This window comes from Salvelinus fontinalis, chromosome 27 (assembly GCF_029448725.1).
Source record: "Salvelinus fontinalis isolate EN_2023a chromosome 27, ASM2944872v1, whole genome shotgun sequence".
Lineage (NCBI taxonomy): Eukaryota > Metazoa > Chordata > Actinopteri > Salmoniformes > Salmonidae > Salvelinus > Salvelinus fontinalis.
The window spans coordinates 22,715,993-22,737,230 of NC_074691.1; the positions used below are offsets into that span (position 1 = coordinate 22,715,993).

Here is a 21,238-nt window from a genome sequence, read left to right on the forward strand (position 1 = left end):
GTGTAGGGTATAGGGTGCCATTTGGGACTAACCCATAGTCCTGTGGTCCAGCTGAGCCTGAGAGGGGAGAACATCAACATCACCATGTATTAGTGTGCAGTTACCACACATGACAACACTTGCACACTCTAAACACTGTCCACATGAAAACACAGGAAGGGAACACAGACAATTGACAATGACATGATCCAGTTATCATCAGCCTATCATTATAGTTAAATAACCCAGCACCAGCAGTCATTAACATTGGTCACAGTGTTTGACCCATGCAATTACAGTGCAAACACAACCACACTATGGGATGTACTTCTCCAGTTGTCCAGTTGGCCAATGCGGGGATTGACTGCTGGAACACAGCACAGTGATTTTCTATCTCTCTGGTCTCTCTGGTCTCTCTAGTCTCTCTGGCCTCTCTAGTCTCTCTAGTCTCTCTGGTCTCTCTCTCTGGTCTTTCTCTCTCTTTGGTCGCTCTGGTTTCTCTGGTCTCTCTCTCTGGTCTCTCTGGTCTCTCTCTCTCTGGTCTCTCTCTCTGGTCTTTCTCTAGTCTCTCTGGCCTCTCTAGTCTCTCTGGTCTCTCTCTCTGGTCTTTCTCTCTCTTTGGTCTCTCTGGTTTCTCTGGTCTCTCTCTCTGGTCTCTCAAGTCTCTCTCTGGTCTTTCTCTAGTCTCTCTGGTCTCTCTCTCTCTCTGGTCTTTCTCTGGTCTCTCTGGTCTCTCTCTCTGGTCTCTCTAGTCTCTCTCTGGTCTTTCTCTAGTCTCTCTGGTCTCTCTCTCTCTGGTCTTTCTCTGGTCTCTCTGGTCTCTCTGGTCTCTCTCTCTGGTCTCTCTCTCTGGTCTTTCTCTCTCTTTGGTCGCTCTGGTTTCTCTGGTCTCTCTCTCTGGTCTCTCTGGTCTCTCTCTCTCTGGTCTCTCTCTCTGGTCTTTCTCTAGTCTCTCTGGCCTCTCTAGTCTCTCTGGTCTCTCTCTCTGGTCTTTCTCTCTCTTTGGTCTCTCTGGTTTCTCTGGTCTCTCTCTCTGGTCTCTCAAGTCTCTCTCTGGTCTTTCTCTAGTCTCTCTGGTCTCTCTCTCTCTCTGGTCTTTCTCTGGTCTCTCTGGTCTCTCTCTCTGGTCTCTCTAGTCTCTCTCTGGACTCTCTCTCTGGTCTTTCTCTAGTCTCTCTGGTCTCTCTCTCTCTGGTCTTTCTCTGGTCTCTCTGGTCTCTCTGGTCTCTCTCTCTGGTCTCTCTAGTCTCTCTGGTCTCTCTCTCTCTGGTCTTTCTCTGGTCTCTCTGGTCTCTCTGGTGTCTCTCTCTGGTCCCTCTCTCTGGTCTCTCTCTCTGGTCTCTCTAGTCTCTCTCTGGACTCTCTCTCTGGTCTTTCTCTGGTCTCTCTGGTCTCTCTGGTCTCTCTCTCTGGTCTTTCTCTAGTCTCTCTGGTCTCTCTCTCTTTGGTCTCTCTGGTTTCTCTGGTCTCTCTCTCTCTGGTCTCTCTCTCTGGTCTCTCTAGTCTCTCTCTGGACTCTCTCTCTGGTCTCTCTGGTCTCTCTTACTGGTCTCTATCTCTAGCCTCTCTGGTCTCTCTCTCTCTCTGGTTTCTCTGGTCTTTCTGGTCTCTCTGGTATCTCTCTCTATCTGGTCTCTTGTCTGGTCTCTCTGGTCTTTCTGGTCTCTCTCGCTCTCGCTCTGCTTTCTCTGGTCTCTCTCGCTCTCTCTCTGGTTTCTCTGGTCTCTCGTTCTCTCTCTGGTTTCTCTGGTCTCTCTTTGGTTTCACTGGTCTTTCTGGTTTCTCTGGTCTCTCTCTCTGGTCTTTCTGGACTCTCTCTCTCTGGTCTTGTTGGTCTTTCTCTCTCTCTTTCTGTCTCTCTCTGGTCTCTCTCTCTCTTTCTGTCTCTCTCTGGTCTCTCTCTCTCTTTCTCTCTCTCTTTCTCTGCTCTAATCCCACAGACAAATTAATGTGATGATAAATGAGGTCATTGAGCCTGGGCCTGTATAGTAGTCAGGAACATTAGGAATATTACACAGAAGCATTCCTCATGTAGGGGTATGTACTGGGGCAGCGGACTTGGACAGCAGCAATAGGGTAGCCTGTTAGACTGGTAACAGAACACAAGGTTTGTCACTAATGTCACTTTCATGGTTGTCATTCTTAGGATTTCACACTGATAGTAACACTGTTGGTGATTGGCCATCTCCCTGGCCCACTGATGCTGTTTGGCTGTGTCCCTGTTCCTTCTCTCAGTCTGCCAGGTGGCACATAGAGCTGGAGCCGTGGGCCAGTGACAGCCACTCCCTGGAGGAGGAAGCACGGAGGTTCCTCAGCTACATCACTACACCACAGGTGGGTCACACTCAGTCAATGCCTGTGTCTCAAATGGCACCCTACTCCCTATATAATGCTCTACCTTGGACTAGGGCTCTAGTCAAAAGGACTGTACTATATAGGGAATGGGGTACCATTTGGGACTCACACAATGTTATTACATGTCATATCTGTAGAATATTCAGATATACACAGATACATGCAGTGTACATGTAAACATATTACAAATGCAGTGAATGAATGAATATTGTAGATACTGTATCTGATCCAGATTATAAAGCCAGATGGAGTGTCCTGGTTCTAGAATGTTGCACTGTCTGTCTAGAATTGAGGAGGGGGACCAAAGTGGCTGCAGGACCATGTGCCTGTTCCCAAATGGCATCATATTCACTGTAGTGCACTACTTAGTGGTGCACTGTGTAGGGATCAGGTGCCATGTGGGACACTGAATGGTTATTCAAATGAGCTGCTGCTGTGGAGTCTGACTGGACCTAAAGCTTCTATAGATGATTCAGTACAGTACTTTGTCATGACAGTCAGTGTTGCATAAAGGTCTAACTGGTAAATAAACAGAGAATAACCAACTCTAACTGTAAACAAAACCCCCTTTTCATATTATGCTCATTGAAAAAGATTTAGTCTTGCTTGACAGCTCACACATGCGTCATTACTGATTATTAATGATTACCATAGAGATGGCATTCTGATTTGTTGATTCGTCTGATTCGTCTCGTTCCTACTAAATCAATGAGAGGATCTTGCCGTGTTAGATTGTCTGTGCCATAGGAAATAACAACCAATCGATTGAAACGTTATTGTGTTGTGTGAGGATGAAGACTGAGAGGCAAAGACAAACTTGGCTTTTATGTTCTTGTGTCTTACATTGAGCAAAATACTAAATAAACCTGAAATGCACTGTGTGATGGAGGCTTCAGCATCGATGAAGGTGTTTAAATAGTCAAGTACATCGGATCCTTGCTAACGGTCCAAGTATTTTCTGATAATGAAGGCATTGTCCCTCCGTAATCAAATTAAGTTAAGAAACATTGGCAATTTATTATCTTGTCTTTCATATACTGTGGGCCTACAGCCCTGCTAATAATAAAGGACCTAATCTATATCTAGCACGGCAGGCATGCTGCTCATAATGAATAAGCCTTTGGGGGAGTGTGTGTGTGTGTGTGTGTGTGTGTGTGTGTGTGTGTGTGTGTGTGTGTGTGTGTGTGTGTGTGTGTGTGTGTGTGTGTGTGTGTGTGTGTGTGTGTGTGTGTGTGTGTGTGTGTGTGTGTGTGTGTGTGCGTGCGTGCGTGCGTGCGTGCGTGCGTGCGTGCGTGCGTGCGTGCGTGCGTGCGTGCGTGTGGAGGGGGGTGTGTGTGTGTGGGTGGAGGGGTGTGTGTGTGTGTGTGGGTGGAGGGGTGCGTTAAGGCGGGTAGTTGGGGGTGAGTCATCCATCATCTACACTGACAGGCGGAAAGGGAGTTGCCATGGAGATTACAGTGTACCTCAGCAGTAATTCTGACTGACGTCGTGGTTGGCAGAACTCAGCCTCTGAGAGAGACACGCTGCACTGGGATTGTGCAATTAATAGAATTACACACACATATATACTGTATAAACACACACATATATACACTGAGTGTACAAAACATTAGGAACACATTCTCTTTCCATGACATGGCCAAGTTAATCTAGGTGAAAGCTATGATCCCTTATTGATGTCACTTGTTAAATCCACTTCAATCAGTGTAGATGAAGGGAAGGAGACAGGTTAAAGAAGGATTTTTAAGCCTTGAGACAATTGAGACATGGATTGGGTATGTGTGCGAATCAGAGAGTGAATGGGCAAAACAAAATATTTAAGTACCTTTGAACGGGGGATGATAGTAGGTGCCAGGCGCACCAGTTTGAGTGTGTCAAGAATTGCAACGCTGCTGGGGTTTTCACACTCAGCAGTTTCCTATGTGTACCAAGAATGGTCTACCACCCAAAGGACATCCAGCCAACTTGACACAAGTGTGGGAAGCATTGGAGTCAACATGGGCCAGCATCCCTGTGGAACGATTTTGGCACCTTGTAGAGTTCATGCCTCAACGAATTGAGGCTGTTCTGAGGGCAAAGTGTGGGGGGGTGCAACTTAATATTAGGAAGGTGTTCCTAATGTTTTGTTCGCTCAGTATATATATACAGTGGGGTAAAAAAGTATTTAGTCAGCCACCAATTGTGCAAGTTCTCCCACTTAAAAAGATGAGAGAGGCCTGTAATTTTCATCATAGGTACACTTCAACTATGACAGACAAAATGAGAAAAAGAAATCCAGAAAATCACATTGTAGGATTTTTAATTTATTTATTTGCAAATTATGTTGGAAAATAAGTATTTGGTCACCTACAAACGAGCAAGATTTCTGGCTCTCACAGACCTGTAACTTCTTCTTTAAGAGGCTCCTCTGTCCTCCACTCGTTACCTGTATTACTGGCACCTGTTTGAACTTGTTATCAGTATAAAAGACACCTGTCCACAACCTCAAACAGTCACACTCCAAACTCCACTATGGCCAAGACCAAAGAGCTGTCAAAGGACACCAGAAACAACATTGTAGACCTGCACCAGGCTGGGAAGACTGAATCTGCAATAGGTAAGCAGCTTGGTTTGAAGAAATCAACTGTGGAAAAATTATTAGGAAATGGAAGACATACAAGAAAACTGATAATCTCCCTCGATCTGGGGCTCCACGCAAGATCTCACCCCGTGGGGTCAAAATGATCACAAGAACGGTGAGCAAAAATCCCAGAACCACACGGGGGGACCTAGTGAATGACCTGCAGAGAGCTGGGACAAAGCCTACCATCAGCAAGGGCATTGAAGATGAAACGTGGCTGGGTCTTTCAGCATGACAATGATCCCAAACACACCGCCCGGGCAACGAAGGAGTGGCTTCGTAAGAAGCATTTCAAGGTCCTGGAGTGGCCTAGCCAGTCTCCAGATCTCAACCCCATAGAAAATCTTTGGAGGGAGTTGAAAGTCCGTGTTGCCCAACAACAGCCCCAAAACATCACTGCTCTAGAGGAGATCTGCATGGAGGAATGGGCCAAAATACCAGCAACAGTGTGTGAAAACCTTGTGAGGACTTACAGAAAATGTTTGACCTCTGTCATTGCCAACAAAGGGTATATAACAAAGTATTGAGATAAACTTTTGTTATTGACCAAATACTTATTTTCCACCATAATTTGCAAATAAGTTCATTAAAAATCCTACAATGTGATTTTCTGGATTTTTTCCCCTCATTTTGTCTGTCATAGTTGAAGTGTACCTATGATGAAAATTACAGGCCTCTCTCATCTTTTTAAGTGGGAGAACTTGCACAATTGGTGGCTGACTAAATACTTTTGCCTCACTGTATATATACACACACACACACACACACACACACACACACACACACACACACACACACACACACACACACACAAGACAAGCAAACACAACAGTGGGAAGGGTGGAGAGTGCGATTGATAAATATAACAAACTGTAGTATTGCAGTGTATTCAAAATTACAACAAAGTGTCACAACCTCTCTGTACAGAGTAGATTCATCACAGCTCACAATATAGAAAGAATACTGATAGTAAAACATTTGTTCAGATGAACAACAATGATGGGCCAATACTGTTCAATACCCAAATCAAATCAAAGTTTATTTGTCACGTGCGCTGAATAAAACAGGTATTGTGTATTCACAGTGAAATGCTTACTTCCAGGCTCTAACCAATAGTGCAAAAAAGGTATTAGGCGAACAATAGGTAGGTAAAGAAATAAAACAACAGTAAAAAGACAGGCTATATACAGTAGCGAGGCTATATACAGTAGCGAGGCTATAAAAGTAGTGAGCCTACATACAGACACCGGTTAGTCAGGCTGATTGAGGTAGTATGTACATGTAGGTATGGTTAAAGTGACTATGCATATATGATGAACAGAGAGTAGCAGCAGCGTATAAAGAGGGGTTGGGGGGCACACAATGCAAATAGTCCGGGTAGCCATTTGATTACCTGTTCAGGAGTCTTATGGCTTGGTGGTAAAAACTGTTGAGAAGCCTTTTTGTCCTAGACTTGGCACTCCGGTACCACTTGCCATGCGGTGGTAGAGAGAACAGTCTATGACTGGGGTGGCTGGGGTCTTTGACAGTTTTTAGGGCCTTCCTCTGACACCGCCTGGTCTAGAGGTCTTGGATGGCATGCAGCTTAGCCCCAGTGATGTACTGGGCCATACGCACTACCCTCTGTAGTGCCTTGCGGTCAGAGACCGAGCAATTGCCGAACCAGGCAGTGATGCAACCAGTCAGGATGCTCTCGATGTTGCAGCTGTAGAACCTTTTTGAGGATCTCAGGACCTATGCCACATCTTTTTAGTTTCCTGAGGGGGAATAGGCTTTGTCGTGCCCTCTTCACGACTGTCTTGGTGTGTTTGGACCATTCTAGTTTGTTGTTGATGTGGACACCAAGGAACTTGAAGCTCTCAACCTGCTCCACTACAGCCCCGTCGATGAGAATGGGGGCGTGCTCAGTCCTCCTTTTCCTGTAGTCCACAATCATGTCCTTAGTCTCTGTTACGTTGAGGGAAAGGTTGTTATTCTGGCACCACCAGGCCAGGTCTCTAACTTCCTCCCTAAAGGCTGTCTCGTCATTGTCGGTGATCACGCTGTTGTGTCGTCTGCAAACTGGCCATGCAGTCGTGGGTGAACAGGGAGTATAGGAGGGGACTGAGCATGCACCCCTGGGGAACTCCAGTGTTGAGGATCAGCGTGGCAGATGTGTTGCTACCTATACCACACACTTTTGCTGGTTATGCAATTATGAACCGCTACAGCACATAACCAACCGCATTATGAACTTCAACAGCAAAGCAAAGATCTTCCAATACGACAGAATCATCGCTACCACAGCAATACATGGATGGATAAAGGGCTGTTTAAAATTCTATATTTTATTTTTTTGGTATAGCCCTTTTATACAATGTCCTTGTTACGTCCTGCCTTCCTTTTATGTCATAAACTCTGTTAGGAGAGGCTAAATGGCATCTTCATCTCTATGGATAAATGCTTCTCTTCTAAAGATTGAAGCAGTCGGAAACAAGACATTCCAAAGCCTTATGACATCACAAAGAGATAGAACGCCCCTAAAGATTCTAGACTCCTTACAGATAGGAAACATTTGTCCACTTTTTTTGTGGCATGGGAAAGAATGCAGAAATGTCAACAGACTTTGTAAAGGGCAGATGGAGTGGTTAATGAATGCTGTGAGAGACGAATAACAGACATGGATATGGGTCTAGCACAGGATCACTATGATACAATGCAGGAGAGATCAGAACACAGATAAAATCCTGGTTTTAGTCAGACCGTTATTAACATGATGGTTCAATGAGGTTCAGAAAGAGAAGGATTAGTTACCGGTCTCAGCAGAGCAGTGGACTGGACAGTATCCCACACAGGGAGCCACACAGCCTAAGCTGCAGCCTGTATGGGAAAGACATTGTGATTACAGCACATGATCAGTCTCAGTCTCTGTCAATGTCCGCTGGTCCAGTCAAGTTCAGACAGTCTCTGGAGACAGTAGAGATAAAGCAATCAGACAGCAAACAGTCATAAATCCTGTCTGTTTCAAAACCTCCCACACACACTCAGAGATTAAGGATGCACACACGCACATGCACACTCACACACACACACACACACACACATGCACACACACACTCAAGCACGGACGCACACACAAACACACACACAATTGAATTGTTGACTGGCACTAGCTGAACCTGTCATTCACCTTGGGAAGTGTTTTCTTTCTCCTTTGTCAATGGAATCCTTGAACATTAAGACAAGATGAAGGTGCCCTGTCACTTGTTGTGGGATGGAGAATCATGTTAAGAATGGAGGACGCAATTCTTAACACTAAATCCAATCTTTTCTCCATTACTGAAACCAAAAGGAAAAGAAGGCGAGGGGTAGAGGAGGAGAAATTGTGCTGCAAGATGAAAAAGAAAAACATGTTGAAATATGAATAAGGCTGGTGAAGGAATCTCAGAACGTGTGTACAGTATGTGGGTGTGTGTGGTGAACATGTGGTGGGACAGGGGCAAGCACAACTATGGTATATGACGTGGATGATTATAATGACTCCGATAATGATAACGATGGTGATGATGATACCAATTACAATAATGATAATGATGTTGATAACGATTGCGAGAATGATAACGATGGCAATGATTATAACGATTACGCTAATGACAACGATGGTGATCACAATTACGATAATGATAACGATGGAGATGATAATAACGATGACAATGATATTTTTGGGGACAGGTGTATTAATGACCCCTGTGTCTACCTACAGGTGTTTTGTGCCCCCCCTTCCCCAGAGAGCCCCGTGGTACAGGGAGGTCAGGATGGGCCAGAGGGGCGCTGGGCAGTGTGTCTGGACAGCAGGTACAGCCTGGCACAACGGATACACATCCAACACTGCCGGGTCTACTCTCTGGGGTGAGTACACACACACATGCACACACAGGCACGCACGCACAAACACGCACAAACATGCCCACGAACGCATACACACCTCCGCATGCACACACACACACACAGCATGGGCACACGCACTCACGCACACACAGAGGAACAGCCTGGCCCAAACCAATCACATCATATCTCTGGAGTGAGTGTCAAGTAATCTGGTGGCTATATTGCAGGTTATAAAGGTATTTGACCTTCCAGGAGAGGCTGTGTCCCTGCTGTATTTCCAGGGCTGAGCTGGACTGGCTGGGCTTGGCAGTGGCAGCATGGTAGAGTGGAGGGTTAAATAGATTAAACCCCTGGAGGGCCTATACATGTGGGTGTTGAGAGACAGCACAGGTGTACTGACAGCTGCAGGGTTGGCAGTAAGCAGGCTCTGGACACTAAGAGGGACAGTAAAGGACAGTATAGGAGGGTAGAGGAGGGAAGAGGATGGTAGAGGACGGTAGAAGACGGTAGAGGACGGTAGAGGACAGTAGAGGACGGTAGAGGACGTAGAAGAGGGTAGAGGGGGGTAGAGGAGTGTAAAGGACGGTAGAGGACGGTAGAGGCCAGTGGAGGACGGTAGAAGGCGGGTAGAAGGCGGAAGAGTACTTTAGAGGACTTTAGAGGAGGGTAGAGGAGGGTAGAGGACTGTAGGGAAGGGTAGAGGACTGTAGGGGGGGGGGGGTATAGGACAGTAGAGGAGGGTAGAGGAGCGTAGACGAGGGTAGAGGAGCGTAGAGGACGGTAGAGGGTAGAGGACGCAGAGGAGAGTAGAGGGTAGAGGAGGGTAGAGGACGTAGAGGAGGGTAGAGGGTAGAGGAGCGTAGAGGATGGGAGAGGACGATAGAGGAGGGTAGAGGACTGTAGAGGACTTTAGGGGAGGGTAGAAGACTGTAGGGGAGGGTAGAGGAGGGTAGAAGACGGTAGAGGAGGGTAGACGAGGGTAGAGGAGCGTAGAGGACGGTAGAGAGTAGAGGACTTAGAGGAGGGTAGACGGTAGAGGACAGTAGAGGAGGGTAGAGGATGGTAGGGGACCGTAGAGGAGGGTGGTGGATGGTAAAAGATGGTAGAAGAGGGTAGAAGGCGGTAGAGGAGGGTAGAGGACAGTAGAGGAGGGTAGAGGACAGTAGAGGAGGGGGCAGAGGACAGTAGAGGACGGTAGAGGAGGGTAGAGGAGTGTAAATGAGGGTAGAGGATGGTAGAAGGCGGCAGGGGAGCGTTGAGGATGGTATAGGAGGCTAGAGGATGGTAGAGCAGGGTAGAGGAGGGTAAAGGATGGTAGAGGAGGGTAAAGGATGGTAGAGGAGAGTAGAGGATGGTAGGGGAGGGTAGAAGGCGGCAGGGGAGGGTTGAGGACATAGAGGAGGGTAGAGAAGGGTAGAGGACGGCAGAGGAGCGTAGAGGAGAGTAGAGGACGGTAGAGTAGGGTAGAGGACGTAGAGGAGGGTAGACGGTAGATGAGGGTAGATGATGTTAGAGGAGGGTAGATGAGGGTAGAGGATGGTGGAGGAGGGTAGAGGATGGTATAGGAGGCTAGAGGAGGGTAGAGGATGGTATAGGAGGCTAGAGGACGGTAGAGGAGGGTAGAGGAGGTTGGAGGACGGTAGAAGTCAGTTGAGGAGGGTAGAGGACGGTATAGGAGGGTAGATGACGGTAGAAGACAGTAGAGGAGGGTATAGTACAGTAGAGAAGGGCAGAGGACAGTAGAGGAGGGTAGAGGACTTTAGAGAAGGGTAAAGGATGGTAGAGGAGAGTAGAGGTGGGTAAAGGAGTGTAAAGGAGGGTAGAGGCCGGTAGAGGATGGTAGAGGAGGGTAGGGGAGGGTAGAGGACAGCAGGGGAGAGTTGAGGACATAGAATAGGGTAGAGGATGGCAGAGGAGCGTAGAGGAGGGTAGAGGAGGGTAGAGGAGTGTAGAGGAGGGTAGATGGTAGAGGAGGGTAGATGGTAGAGGAGGGTAGAGGACAGTATAGGTGGGTAGAGGAGGGTAGAGGACGGTAGACGACAGTAGAGGAGGTTAGAGGACGGTGGAGGACGGTAGAGGAGCGTAGAGGACGGTATTGGAGGGTAGAGGAGGGTAGAGGACTGTAGAGGAGGGTAGAGGAGGTTGGAGGACGGTAGAAGTCAGTTGACGAGGGTAGAGGAGCGTAGAGGATGGTAGAGGGTAGAGGACTTAGAGGAGGGTAGATGGTAGAGGAGGGTAGAGGACGGTATAGGAGGGTAGAGGAGGGTAGAGGACTGTAGAAGAGGGTAGAGGAGGATGGAGGACGGTAGAAGTCAGTTGATGAGGGTAGAGGAGCGTAGAGGATGGTAGAGGGTAGAGGACGTAGAGGAGGGTAGACGGTAGGGGAGGGTAGAGGAGGGTAGAGGAGGGTAGGGGACCGAAGAGGAAGGTAAAAGATAAAAGATGGTAGAAGAGGGTAGAAGGCGGTAGAGGAGGGTAGAGGAAGGTAGAGGAGCGTAGAGGAGGGTAGAAGACCGTAGAGGATTGGAGAGGGCGGTAGAGGAGGGTAGAGGACTGTAGAGGACTGTAGGGGAGGGTAGAAGACTGTAGGGGAGGGTGGAGGAGGTAGAGGAAGGTAGAGGAGCATAGACGAGGGTAGAGGAGCGTAGAGGACGGTAGAGCGTAGAGGACGTAGAGAAGGGTAGACGGTAGAGGACAGTAGAGGAGGGTGGAAGAGGGTAGGGGACCGTAGAGGAGGGTAGTGGACGGTAAAAGATGGTAGAAGAGGGTAGAAGGCAGTAGAAGAGGGTAGAGGACAGTAGAGGAGGGGGCAGAGGACAGTAGAGGACGGTCGAGGAGGGTAGAGGAGTGTAAATGAGGGTAGAGGATGGTAGAAGGCGGCAGGGGAGCGTTGAGGACGGTATAGGAGGCTAGAGGATGGTAGAGCAGGGTAGAGGAGGGTAAAGGATGGTAGAGGAGAGTAGAGGAGGGTAGAGGAGGGTAGAGGACTGTAGAGGAGGGTAGAGGAAGTTGGAGGATGGTAGAAGTCAGTTGAGGAGGGTAGAGCACGGTAGAGGGTAGAGGAGGGTAGATGCAGAGGAGCGTAGAGGACGGTATTGGAGGCTAGAGGATGGTAGAGGAGGGTAAAGGATGGTAGAGGAGAGTAGAGGAGGGTAGAGGAGGGTAGAGGACTGTAGAGGAGGGTAGAGGAAGTTGGAGGATGGTAGAAGTCAGTTGAGGAGGGTAGAGCACGGTAGAGGGTAGAGGAGGGTAGATGCAGAGGAGCGTAGAGGACGGTATAGGAGGCTAGAGGGTGATAGAGGAGGGTAGAGGACGGTATAGGAGGGTAGATGACGGTAGAAGACAGTAGAGGAGGGTATAGTACAGTAGAGAAGTGCAGAGGACAGTAGAGGAGGGTATAGTACAGTAGAGAAGGGCAGAGGGCAGTAGAGGAGGGTATAGTACAGAAGAGAAGGGCAGAGGGCAGTAGAGGAGGGTATAGTACAGTACAGTAGAGAAGGGCAGAGGACAGTAGAGGAGGGTATAGTACAGTAGAGGAGGGTAGAGGACTTTAGTGAAGGGTAAAGGATGGTAGAGGAGGGTAGAGGAGGGTAGAGGAGTGTAAAGGAGTGTAAATGAGGGTAGAGGATGGTAGAGGAGGGTAGGGGAGGGTAGGGGACGGCAGGGGAGGGTAGAGGAGGGTAAAGGACAGTATAGGACGGTAGAGGAGGGTAGATGAGGGTAGAGTACGGCGGAGGAGAGTAGAGGAGAGTAGAGTACGGTAGAGGAGAGTAGAGGAGAGTAGAGGACGGTAGAGGACGGTAGAGGACGGTAGAGAACGGTAGAGAACGGTAAAGGACGGTAGAGGAGCGTAGAGGACGGTAGAGAATGGTAGAGGAAGGTAGAGGACGGTAAAGGGGGGGTAGAGGACGGTAGAGGAGTGTAGAGAAGGGTAAATGAGGGTAGAGGACGGTGGACGACGGTGGAGGAGGGTAGAGGAGGGTAGAGGCTGGTAGAGGAGGGTAGAGGATGGAGGAGAACAGTAGGGGATGATAGGGGGAGGGTAGAGGAAGGTAGAGGAGTGTAGAGGAGTGTAAATGAGGGTAGAGGAGGATGGTAAGAGGATGGTAGAAGAGGATGGTAGGAGAGGGTAGGGGAGGGTTGAGGACATAGAGGAGGGTAGAGAAGGGTAAATGACGGGGACATAGAGGAGGGTAGACGATGACCGAGGAGCGTAGAGGAGGGTACGGGACGATAGATGAGGGTAGATGAGGGTAGAGGTCGGTGGAGGAGGAGGGTAGAGGAAGGTAGACGAGGGTAGAGGAAGCTAGAGGACGGTAGAGGAGGGTAGAGGAGGGTAGACAAGGGTAGAAGACGGTCGAGGAGGGTAGAGGAGGGTAGAGGACTGTAGAGGAGGGTAGAGGAAGTTAGAAGTCAGTTGAGGAGGGTAGAGCACGGTAGAGGAGAGCACACATTTACATTACATTTAAGTCATTTAGCAGACGCTCTTATCCAGAGCGACTTACAAATTGGTGCATTCACCTTATGATATCCAGTGGAACAACCACTTTACAATAGTGCATCTAACTCTTTTAAGGGGGGGGGGGGGGGGGGGGGGTTAGAAGGATTACTTTATCCTATCCTAGGTATTCCTTAAAGAGGTGGGGTTTCAGGTGTCTCCGGAAGGTGGTGATTGACTCTGCTGACCTGGCGTCGTGAGGGAGTTTGTTCCACCATTGGGGTGCCAGAGCAGCGAACAGTTTTGCCTGGGCTGAGCGGGAACTGTACTTCCTCAGAGGTAGGGAGGCGAGCAGGCCAGAGGTGGATGAACGCAGTGCCCTTGTTTGGGTGTAGGGCCTGATCAGAGCCTGAAGGTACGGAGGTGCCGTTCCCCTCACAGCTCCGTAGGCAAGCACCATGGTCTTGTAGCGGATGCGAGCTTCAACTGGAAGCCAGTGGAGAGAGCGGAGGAGCGGGGTGACGTGAGAGAACTTGGGAAAGTTGAACACCAGACGGGCTGCGGCGTTCTGGATTAGTTGTAGGGGTTTAATGGCACAGGCAGGGAGCCCAGCCAACAGCGAGTTGCAGTAATCCAGACGGGAGATGACAAGTGCCTGGATTAGGACCTGCGCCGCTTCCTGCGTGAGGCAGGGTCGTACTCTGCGAATGTTGTAGAGCATGAACCTACAGGAACGGGTCACCGCCTTGATGTTAGTTGAGAACGACAGGGTGTTGTCCAGGATCACGCCAAGGTTCTTAGCACTCTGGGAGGAGGACACAATGGAGTTGTCAACCGTGATGGCGAGATCATGGAACGGGCAGTCCTTCCCCGGGAGGAAGAGCAGCTCCGTCTTGCCGAGGTTCAGCTTGAGGTGGTGATCCGTCATCCACACTGATATGTCTGCCAGACATGCAGAGATGCGATTCACCACCTGGTTATCAGAGGGGGGAAAGGAGAAGATTAATTGTGTGTCGTCTGCATAGCAATGATAGGAGAGACCATGTGAGGATATGACAGAGCCAAGTGACTTGGTGTATAGCGAGAATAGGAGAGGGCCTAGAACAGAGCCCTGGGGGACACCAGTGGTGAGAGCACGTGGTGCGGAGACAGATTCTCGCCACGCCACCTGGTAGGAGCGACCTGTCAGGTAGGACGCAATCCAAGCGTGGGCCGCGCCGGAGATGCCCAGCTCGGAGAGGGTGGAGAGGAGGATCTGATGGTTCACAGTATCAAAGGCAGCCGATAGGTCTAGAAGGATGAGAGCAGAGGAGAGAGAGTTAGCTTTAGCAGTGCGGAGCGCCTCCGTGACACAGAGAAGAGCAGTCTCAGTTGAATGACTAGTCTTGAAACCTGACTGATTTGGATCAAGAAGGTTATTCTGAGAGAGATAGCAGGAGAGCTGGCCAAGGACGGCACGTTCAAGAGTTTTGGAGAGAAAAGAAAGAAGGGATACTGGTCTGTAGTTGTTGACATCGGAGGGATCGAGTGTAGGTTTTTTCAGAAGGGGTGCAACTCTTGCTCTCTTGAAGACGGAAGGGACGTAGCCAGCGGTCAAGGATGAGTTGATGAGCGAGGTGAGGTAAGGGAGAAGGTCTCCGGAAATGGTCTGGAGAAGAGAGGAGGGGATAGGGTCAAGCGGGCAGGTTGTTGGGCGGCCGGCCGTCACAAGACGCGAGATTTCATCTGGAGAGAGAGGGGAGAAAGAGGTCAAAGCACAGGGTAGGGCAGTGTGAGCAGAACCAGCAGTGTCGTTTGACTTAGCAAACGAGGATCGGATGTCGTCGACCTTCTTTTCAAAATGGTTGACGAAGTCATCAGCAAAGAGGGAGGAGGGGGGAGGAGGGGGAGGAGGATTCAGGAGGGAGGAGAAGGTGGCAAAGAGCTTCCTAGGGTTAGAGGCAGATGCTTGGAATTTAGAGTGGTAGAAATTGGCTTTAGCAGCAGAGACAGAAGAGGAGAATGTAGAGAGGAGGGAGTGAAAGGATGCCAGGTCCGCAGGGAGGCGAGTTTTCCTCCATTTCCGCTCGACTGCCCGGAGCCCTGTTCTGTGAGCTCGCAATGAGTCGTCGAGCCACGGAGCAGGAGGGGAGGACCGAGCCGGCCTGGAGGATAGGGGACATAGAGAGTCAAAGGATGCAGAAAGGGAGGAGAGGAGGGTTGAGGAGGCAGAATCAGGAGATAGGTTGGAGAAGGTTTGAGCAGAGGGAAGAGATGATAGGATGGAAGAGGAGAGAGTAGCGGGGGAGAGAGAGCGAAGGTTGGGACGGCGCGATACCATCCGAGTAGGGGCAGTGTGGGAAGTGTTGGATGAGAGCGAGAGGGAAAAGGATACAAGGTAGTGGTCGGAGACTTGGAGGGGAGTTGCAATGAGATTAGTGGAAGAACAGCATCTAGTAAAGATGAGGTCAAGCGTATTGCCTGCCTTGTGAGTAGGGGGGGAAGGTGAGAGGGTGAGGTCAAAAGAGGAGAGGAGTGGAAAGAAGGAGGCAGAGAGGAATGAGTCAAAGGTAGACGTGGGGAGGTTAAAGTCACCCAGAACTGTGAGAGGTGAGCCATCCTCAGGAAAGGAACTTATCAGGGCGTCAAGCTCATTGATGAACTCTCCAAGGGAACCTGGAGGACGATAAATGATAAGGATGTTAAGCTTGAAAGGGCTGGTAACTGTGACAGCATGGAATTCAAAGGAGGCGATAGACAGATGGGTCAGGGGAGAAAGAGAGAATGTCCACTTGGGAGAGATGAGGATCCCAGTGCCACCAACCCGCTGACCAGAAGCTCTCGGGGTGTGCGAGAACACGTGGGCAGACGAGGAGAGAGCAGTAGGAGTAGCAGTGTTATCAGTGGTAATCCATGTTTCCGTCAGTGCCAAGAAGTCGAGGGACTGGAGGGAAGCATAGGCTAAGATGAACTCTGCCTTGTTGGCCGCAGATCGGCAGTTCCAGAGGCTGCCTGAGACCTGGAACTCCACGTGGGTCGTGCGCGCTGGGACCACCAGGTTAGAGTAGCAGCGGCCACGCGGTGTGAAGCGTTTGTATGGTCTGTGCAGAGAGGAGAGAACAGGGATAGACAGACACATAGTTGACAGGCTACAGAAGAGGCTACGCTAATGCAAAGGAGATTGGAATGACAAGTGGACTACACGTCACGAATGTTCAGAAAGTTAAGCTTACGTTGCAAAAAATCTTATTGACTAAAATGATATAGTACTGCTGGCTGGTGAAATAGGCTAGCTAGCAGTGGCTGCGTTGTTGACTTTGTTTGAAAGTGTAGCTGGCTAGGTAACCTCTAACTGGCTAGGTAACCTCGACAATTACTCTAGACTACACAATTATCTTGGATACAAAGACGGCTATGTAGCCAGCTAAGATCAAACAAATCAAACTGTTGTACTGTAATGAAATGAAATGTAATACTACCTGTGGAGCAAAGCGGAATGCAACTACTCACTCCAACCCGGAAGTGCGTATCGTAGAGGGAGAGGCAATAGAAGTGTTGTTTCTTGTATTATTGTCTTTTGTGTCTTTAGAGGACTGCTTCACCTTAATGTCCCCTTTCCCCCCTTTCCCTTTTCTTCTGTCCTTATTTTGTCCCACTTTGTCCCTTCTTTGTCCCTTCTTCTCTTCTGCCAACTAGACACTCCTTGTTAGCTAGCTAGCTTCTTCCAGGAATGTCCCTAGCAACTGCCTAGCAACAGGTAAACAACTTAGCTAGCTAAGAAAACGGTATAATTTTATGAAAAAATTGTTACTTTTTCAAAAGCCTTTCTTCTTTGTTTGCTGCTTGTTTGGTCTCCTATTCAGTTTGCAGTTTTCTTTTGATTTTTTTCGATGTACTTTACTCTAAAAAAACATTTAAATTTCAATATTTGTAGGAGCTCATCTTTTCAGCTGCTGCTGCTTAATTTGGAACTCCGGAACCTCACGAGGTTCCACACGAGGGTAGGGGAGGGTAGAGGACGGTAGAAGACAGTAGAGGATGGTAGAGGACTTTGGAGAAGGGTAAAGGATGGTAGAGGATGGTAGAGGATGGTAGAGGAGGGCAGAGGAGTGTAGAGGAGTGTAAATGAGGGTAGAGGACGGTAGAGGAGGGTAGGGGAAGGTAGAGGACGGCTGGGGAGAGTTGAGGAAATAGAGGAGGGTAGAGGAGGGTAGAGGATGGTAAAGGAAGGTAGAGGAAGGTAGAGGAGTGTAGAGGAGTCTAAATGAGGGTAGAGGACGGTAGAGGAGGGTAGAGGACGGTAGAGGACGGTAGGAGAGGACGGCAGGGGAGGGTTGAGAACATAGAGGAGGGTAGAGGACGGCAGAGGAGGGTAGAGGATGGTAGAGGAGGGTAGAGGAGGGTAGACGAGGGTAGAGGAGGGTAGTGGACAGTATAGGAGGGTAGAGGTAGAGGACGGTAGGAGAGGACGGCAGGGGAGGGTTGAGAACATAGAGGAGGGTACAGGATGTTAGAGGAGGGTATAGGATGTTTGAGGATGGTACAGGATGGTACAGGATGGTAGAGGATGGTAGAGGATGGTAGAGGAGGGTAGAGAGCGGTAAAGGACGTAGAGGAGAGTAGAGGACGGGAGGGTAGAGGACGGTAGAGGAGGGTAGAGAATGGTAAAGGATGGCAGTGGAGAGTAGAGGACGTTAGAGAAGGGTAGAGGAAGGTAGAAGACAGTAAAGGGGGGGTAGAGGACAGTAGAAGACAGTAGAGGAGGTTAGAGGACGGTGGAGGATGGTAGAGGAGAGTAGAGGACGGTAGAGGAGGGTAGAAGAGGGTAGAGTACGGTGGAGGTGGAGGGTATAGGAAGGTAGACGAGTAGAGGAGGCTAGAGGACGGTATAGGAGAGTAGATGACGGTAGAAGGCAGTAGAGGAGGGTATAGTACGGTATACTGTATATATACCTGTCTGTATTGATCTAATGATCTGTGGGTTGGTTTTGTCTGTCACATTAGTTTGATGGACTTTTGTAATAGCAGATAAACAGAAGTATATCCCCTCCCTTATCACTCACATCAAAACTGTGGGAGAGGGAGAAAGAGAGAGAGAGAGAGATGGGTTAGAGAGAGAGAGAGAGAGAGAGATAGCTTAGGAAGTACAGAACGTCATTAAGCGCTGTGAGTTTTCCCTCTAATCGACCAGAGAATAAGAAACCTGTAACTGGTGCCCAAATTTGGTCTTGGTCAGGAAAAGGTCAAGCCAACCATGATGAAAGCTGGTTTGTTCCTTTCAGCATGGCTGTTCACATAACCTTTGGTCCTGTGTGTACAGAACTACCAGTTCCAGTGATATTTGAGGATACGAACTGTGAACAAGTGTATTTTATAGTGGAGAGCGAGACAGCCACGAAGCTATTGCACCATGAAACCAATGGGACCTTGCCACACATCTGGAAAGTATTGGAGAGAGAGAGAGAGAGAGAGAGCGAGAGAGAGAGAGAGAGAGAGAGAGAGAAAACGAGAGAGAGCGAGAGATTAGTGAAACTATATAAATAGGTTAATTTCCCTAAGGGGGCATTTTGAAGATGCACACAGGTGCTACCAATAGCATCTACAACAGTTCTGAATATGTGACCTCACACAACCTGCATCCTTCATAAAATAAGTCATAAATTGTGACCATCCTTTTAGAGCACTTGATACACTACATGACCAAAATAATTCACCTGGTCATTCTACGTCATGGAAATAGCAGATGTTCCTCATGTTTTGTACACTCAAGTATGTGGACACCTGCTCGTTGAACATCTCATTCCAAAATCATGGGCATTAATATTGAGTTGGTACCCCCTTTGCTGCTATAACAGCCTCCACTCTTCTGGGAAGGCTTTCCAGTAGATGCTGGAACATTGCTGCGGGGACTTCCATTCAGCCACAAGGCCTGGCTCGCAGTCGGCGTTCCATTTCATCCCAAAGGTGTTCAATGGGGTTGAGGTCAGGGCTCTTTGCAGGCCAGTCAAGTTCTTCCACACTGATCTCAAAAATCTATTTCTGTATGGACCTCACTTTGTGCATGGGGGCATTGTCATGCTGAAACGGGTCTTCCTCAAAGTGTTGGCACAAAGTTGGAAGCACAGAATCGTCTAGAATGTCATTGTATGCTGTAACGTTAAGATTTCCATTCACTGGAACTAAACGGCCTAGCCCGAACCATGAAAAACAGCCCCAGACAATTATTCCTCCTCCACCAAACTTTATACCGCTCCAGCCGACGCTTTGCGCTTGGTGATTTTAGGCTTGGGTACAGCTGCTCGGCCATGGAAACAGATTTCATGAAGATCCCGACAAACAGTTATTGTGTTGATGTTGCTTCCAGAGGCAATTTGGAACTTAGTAGTGAGTGTTGCAACCAAGGACAGGCGATTTTACGCACTACGCTAAGCCTGTGTGGCCTACCACTTCGCGGTTGAGCCGTTGTTGCCGTTCTAGCAGGGCAGAAATTTGATGAACTGACTTGTTGGAAAGGTGGTATCCTATGACGGTGCCACATTGAAAGTCACTGAGCTCTATGGGCCATTCTACTGCCAATGGAGATTGCATGGCTGTGTGCTTGATTTTATACACCTGTCAGGTTATGGCTGAAATAGCCGAATCCACTAATTAGAAGGGGTGTCCACACACTTTTGTTTATATACTGTATATTATCATCTGAAGACGAGCCAGGATCATATCTAAGCTCCTCCAACCAAGCTCTGACTAGAACAATAATAACAAACAGCCCACATCAGCAGAGGAAACTGTGCTCTGCTCTCATAAATAATAATAAATACCTGCAACAGTAAATCAACCAGGGTCGTGTTCTGAAAAGTTATATTTCAGGAGAGGTCATTAAAATGACATTAGAAGTTATACCCCTGAGTATCTCTCCCTCTTTTCTGTCCCCTGTCCGTGGCCTAGATTTCTCTCTTTCCTTCTCTGTCTGTGTCTCTCTATCTCACTCACTCACTCACTCACTCACTCACTCACTCACTCACTCACCCACTCACCCACTCACCCACTCACTCACCCACCCACCCACCCACCCACCCACCCACTCACTCACATTCACACACACACACACACACACACACACACACACACACACACACACACACACACACACACACACACACACACACACACACACACACACACACACACACACACACACACACACACACACACACACACACACAGATGTCTGTAGATAGTTGGCTGTCATGCTGTAGCCAGGAATGTCTGGTATTTTACCCCCAGGAGAATTGTGTCCTTCTTTACCTAATAACCCCCCCCCCCCCCCCCCCCCCCCCCCCCGCCGCCAGAGTCCACCCAACACTACGCTCCACTGCTCCAAATTAAGATCTGTCAAACACAAATGTAAAATATCATAGTGTGTCTGTGCGTGTGTGTGGGAGCTACGTGCGTGCTGTTAAACGAGGCGTGAGTGGCGGTGCCCAGGCAGGATGAGCAGATGTTCTTTCATTGGCCTGGCGCATCGCATGGGGGACCATGGTGTGATTTCACACATGAAATACCAGGGACCCATACTTTACCCCCATCTCTACTTCCTTTTTCTCATTCTATCCATCCCTTTCCTCCCTCCCACCACTCTAGTTTTCTGTCTGTGTCTTTCACTCTCTTTCTGTTTCTCTCTCTCTTTTTCTCTCCCTCTATTCCTGCCCTGGAGGTGTAGCACACAGAACAGAACTGCTGTGTGTTAATGGAGTCACTCAGCCATTTCCCTAATGCAGTCCCCAGTCCCATAGTCCTCATCCCCAGTCTCATAGCCCTCATCCTCAGTCCCATAGTCCTCATCCCCAGTCCCATAGTCCTCATCCCCAGTCCCATGGTCCTCATCCCCAGTCCCATAGTCCTCATCCCCAGTCCCATGGTCCTCATCCCCAGTCCCATAGTCCTCATCCCCCAGTCACATGGTCCTCATCCCCAGTCCCATAGTCCTCATCCCCCAGTCC

General features: G+C 48.9%; 1 protein-coding gene across 1 annotated transcript in view; it reads left to right on the top strand.

The window, feature by feature from the left end:
• The window catches only part of LOC129825303 (probable methyltransferase-like protein 24), a 158,842-nt gene that overhangs the window by 118,826 nt on the left and 18,778 nt on the right, over positions 1–21,238 (top strand). Inside the window, exons 2-3 of the mRNA XM_055885302.1 lie at positions 2,215–2,313; positions 8,697–8,842. Coding sequence (XP_055741277.1) covers positions 2,215–2,313; positions 8,697–8,842 — 245 coding nt within the window. The remainder of the gene's footprint in view (positions 1–2,214; positions 2,314–8,696; positions 8,843–21,238) is intronic.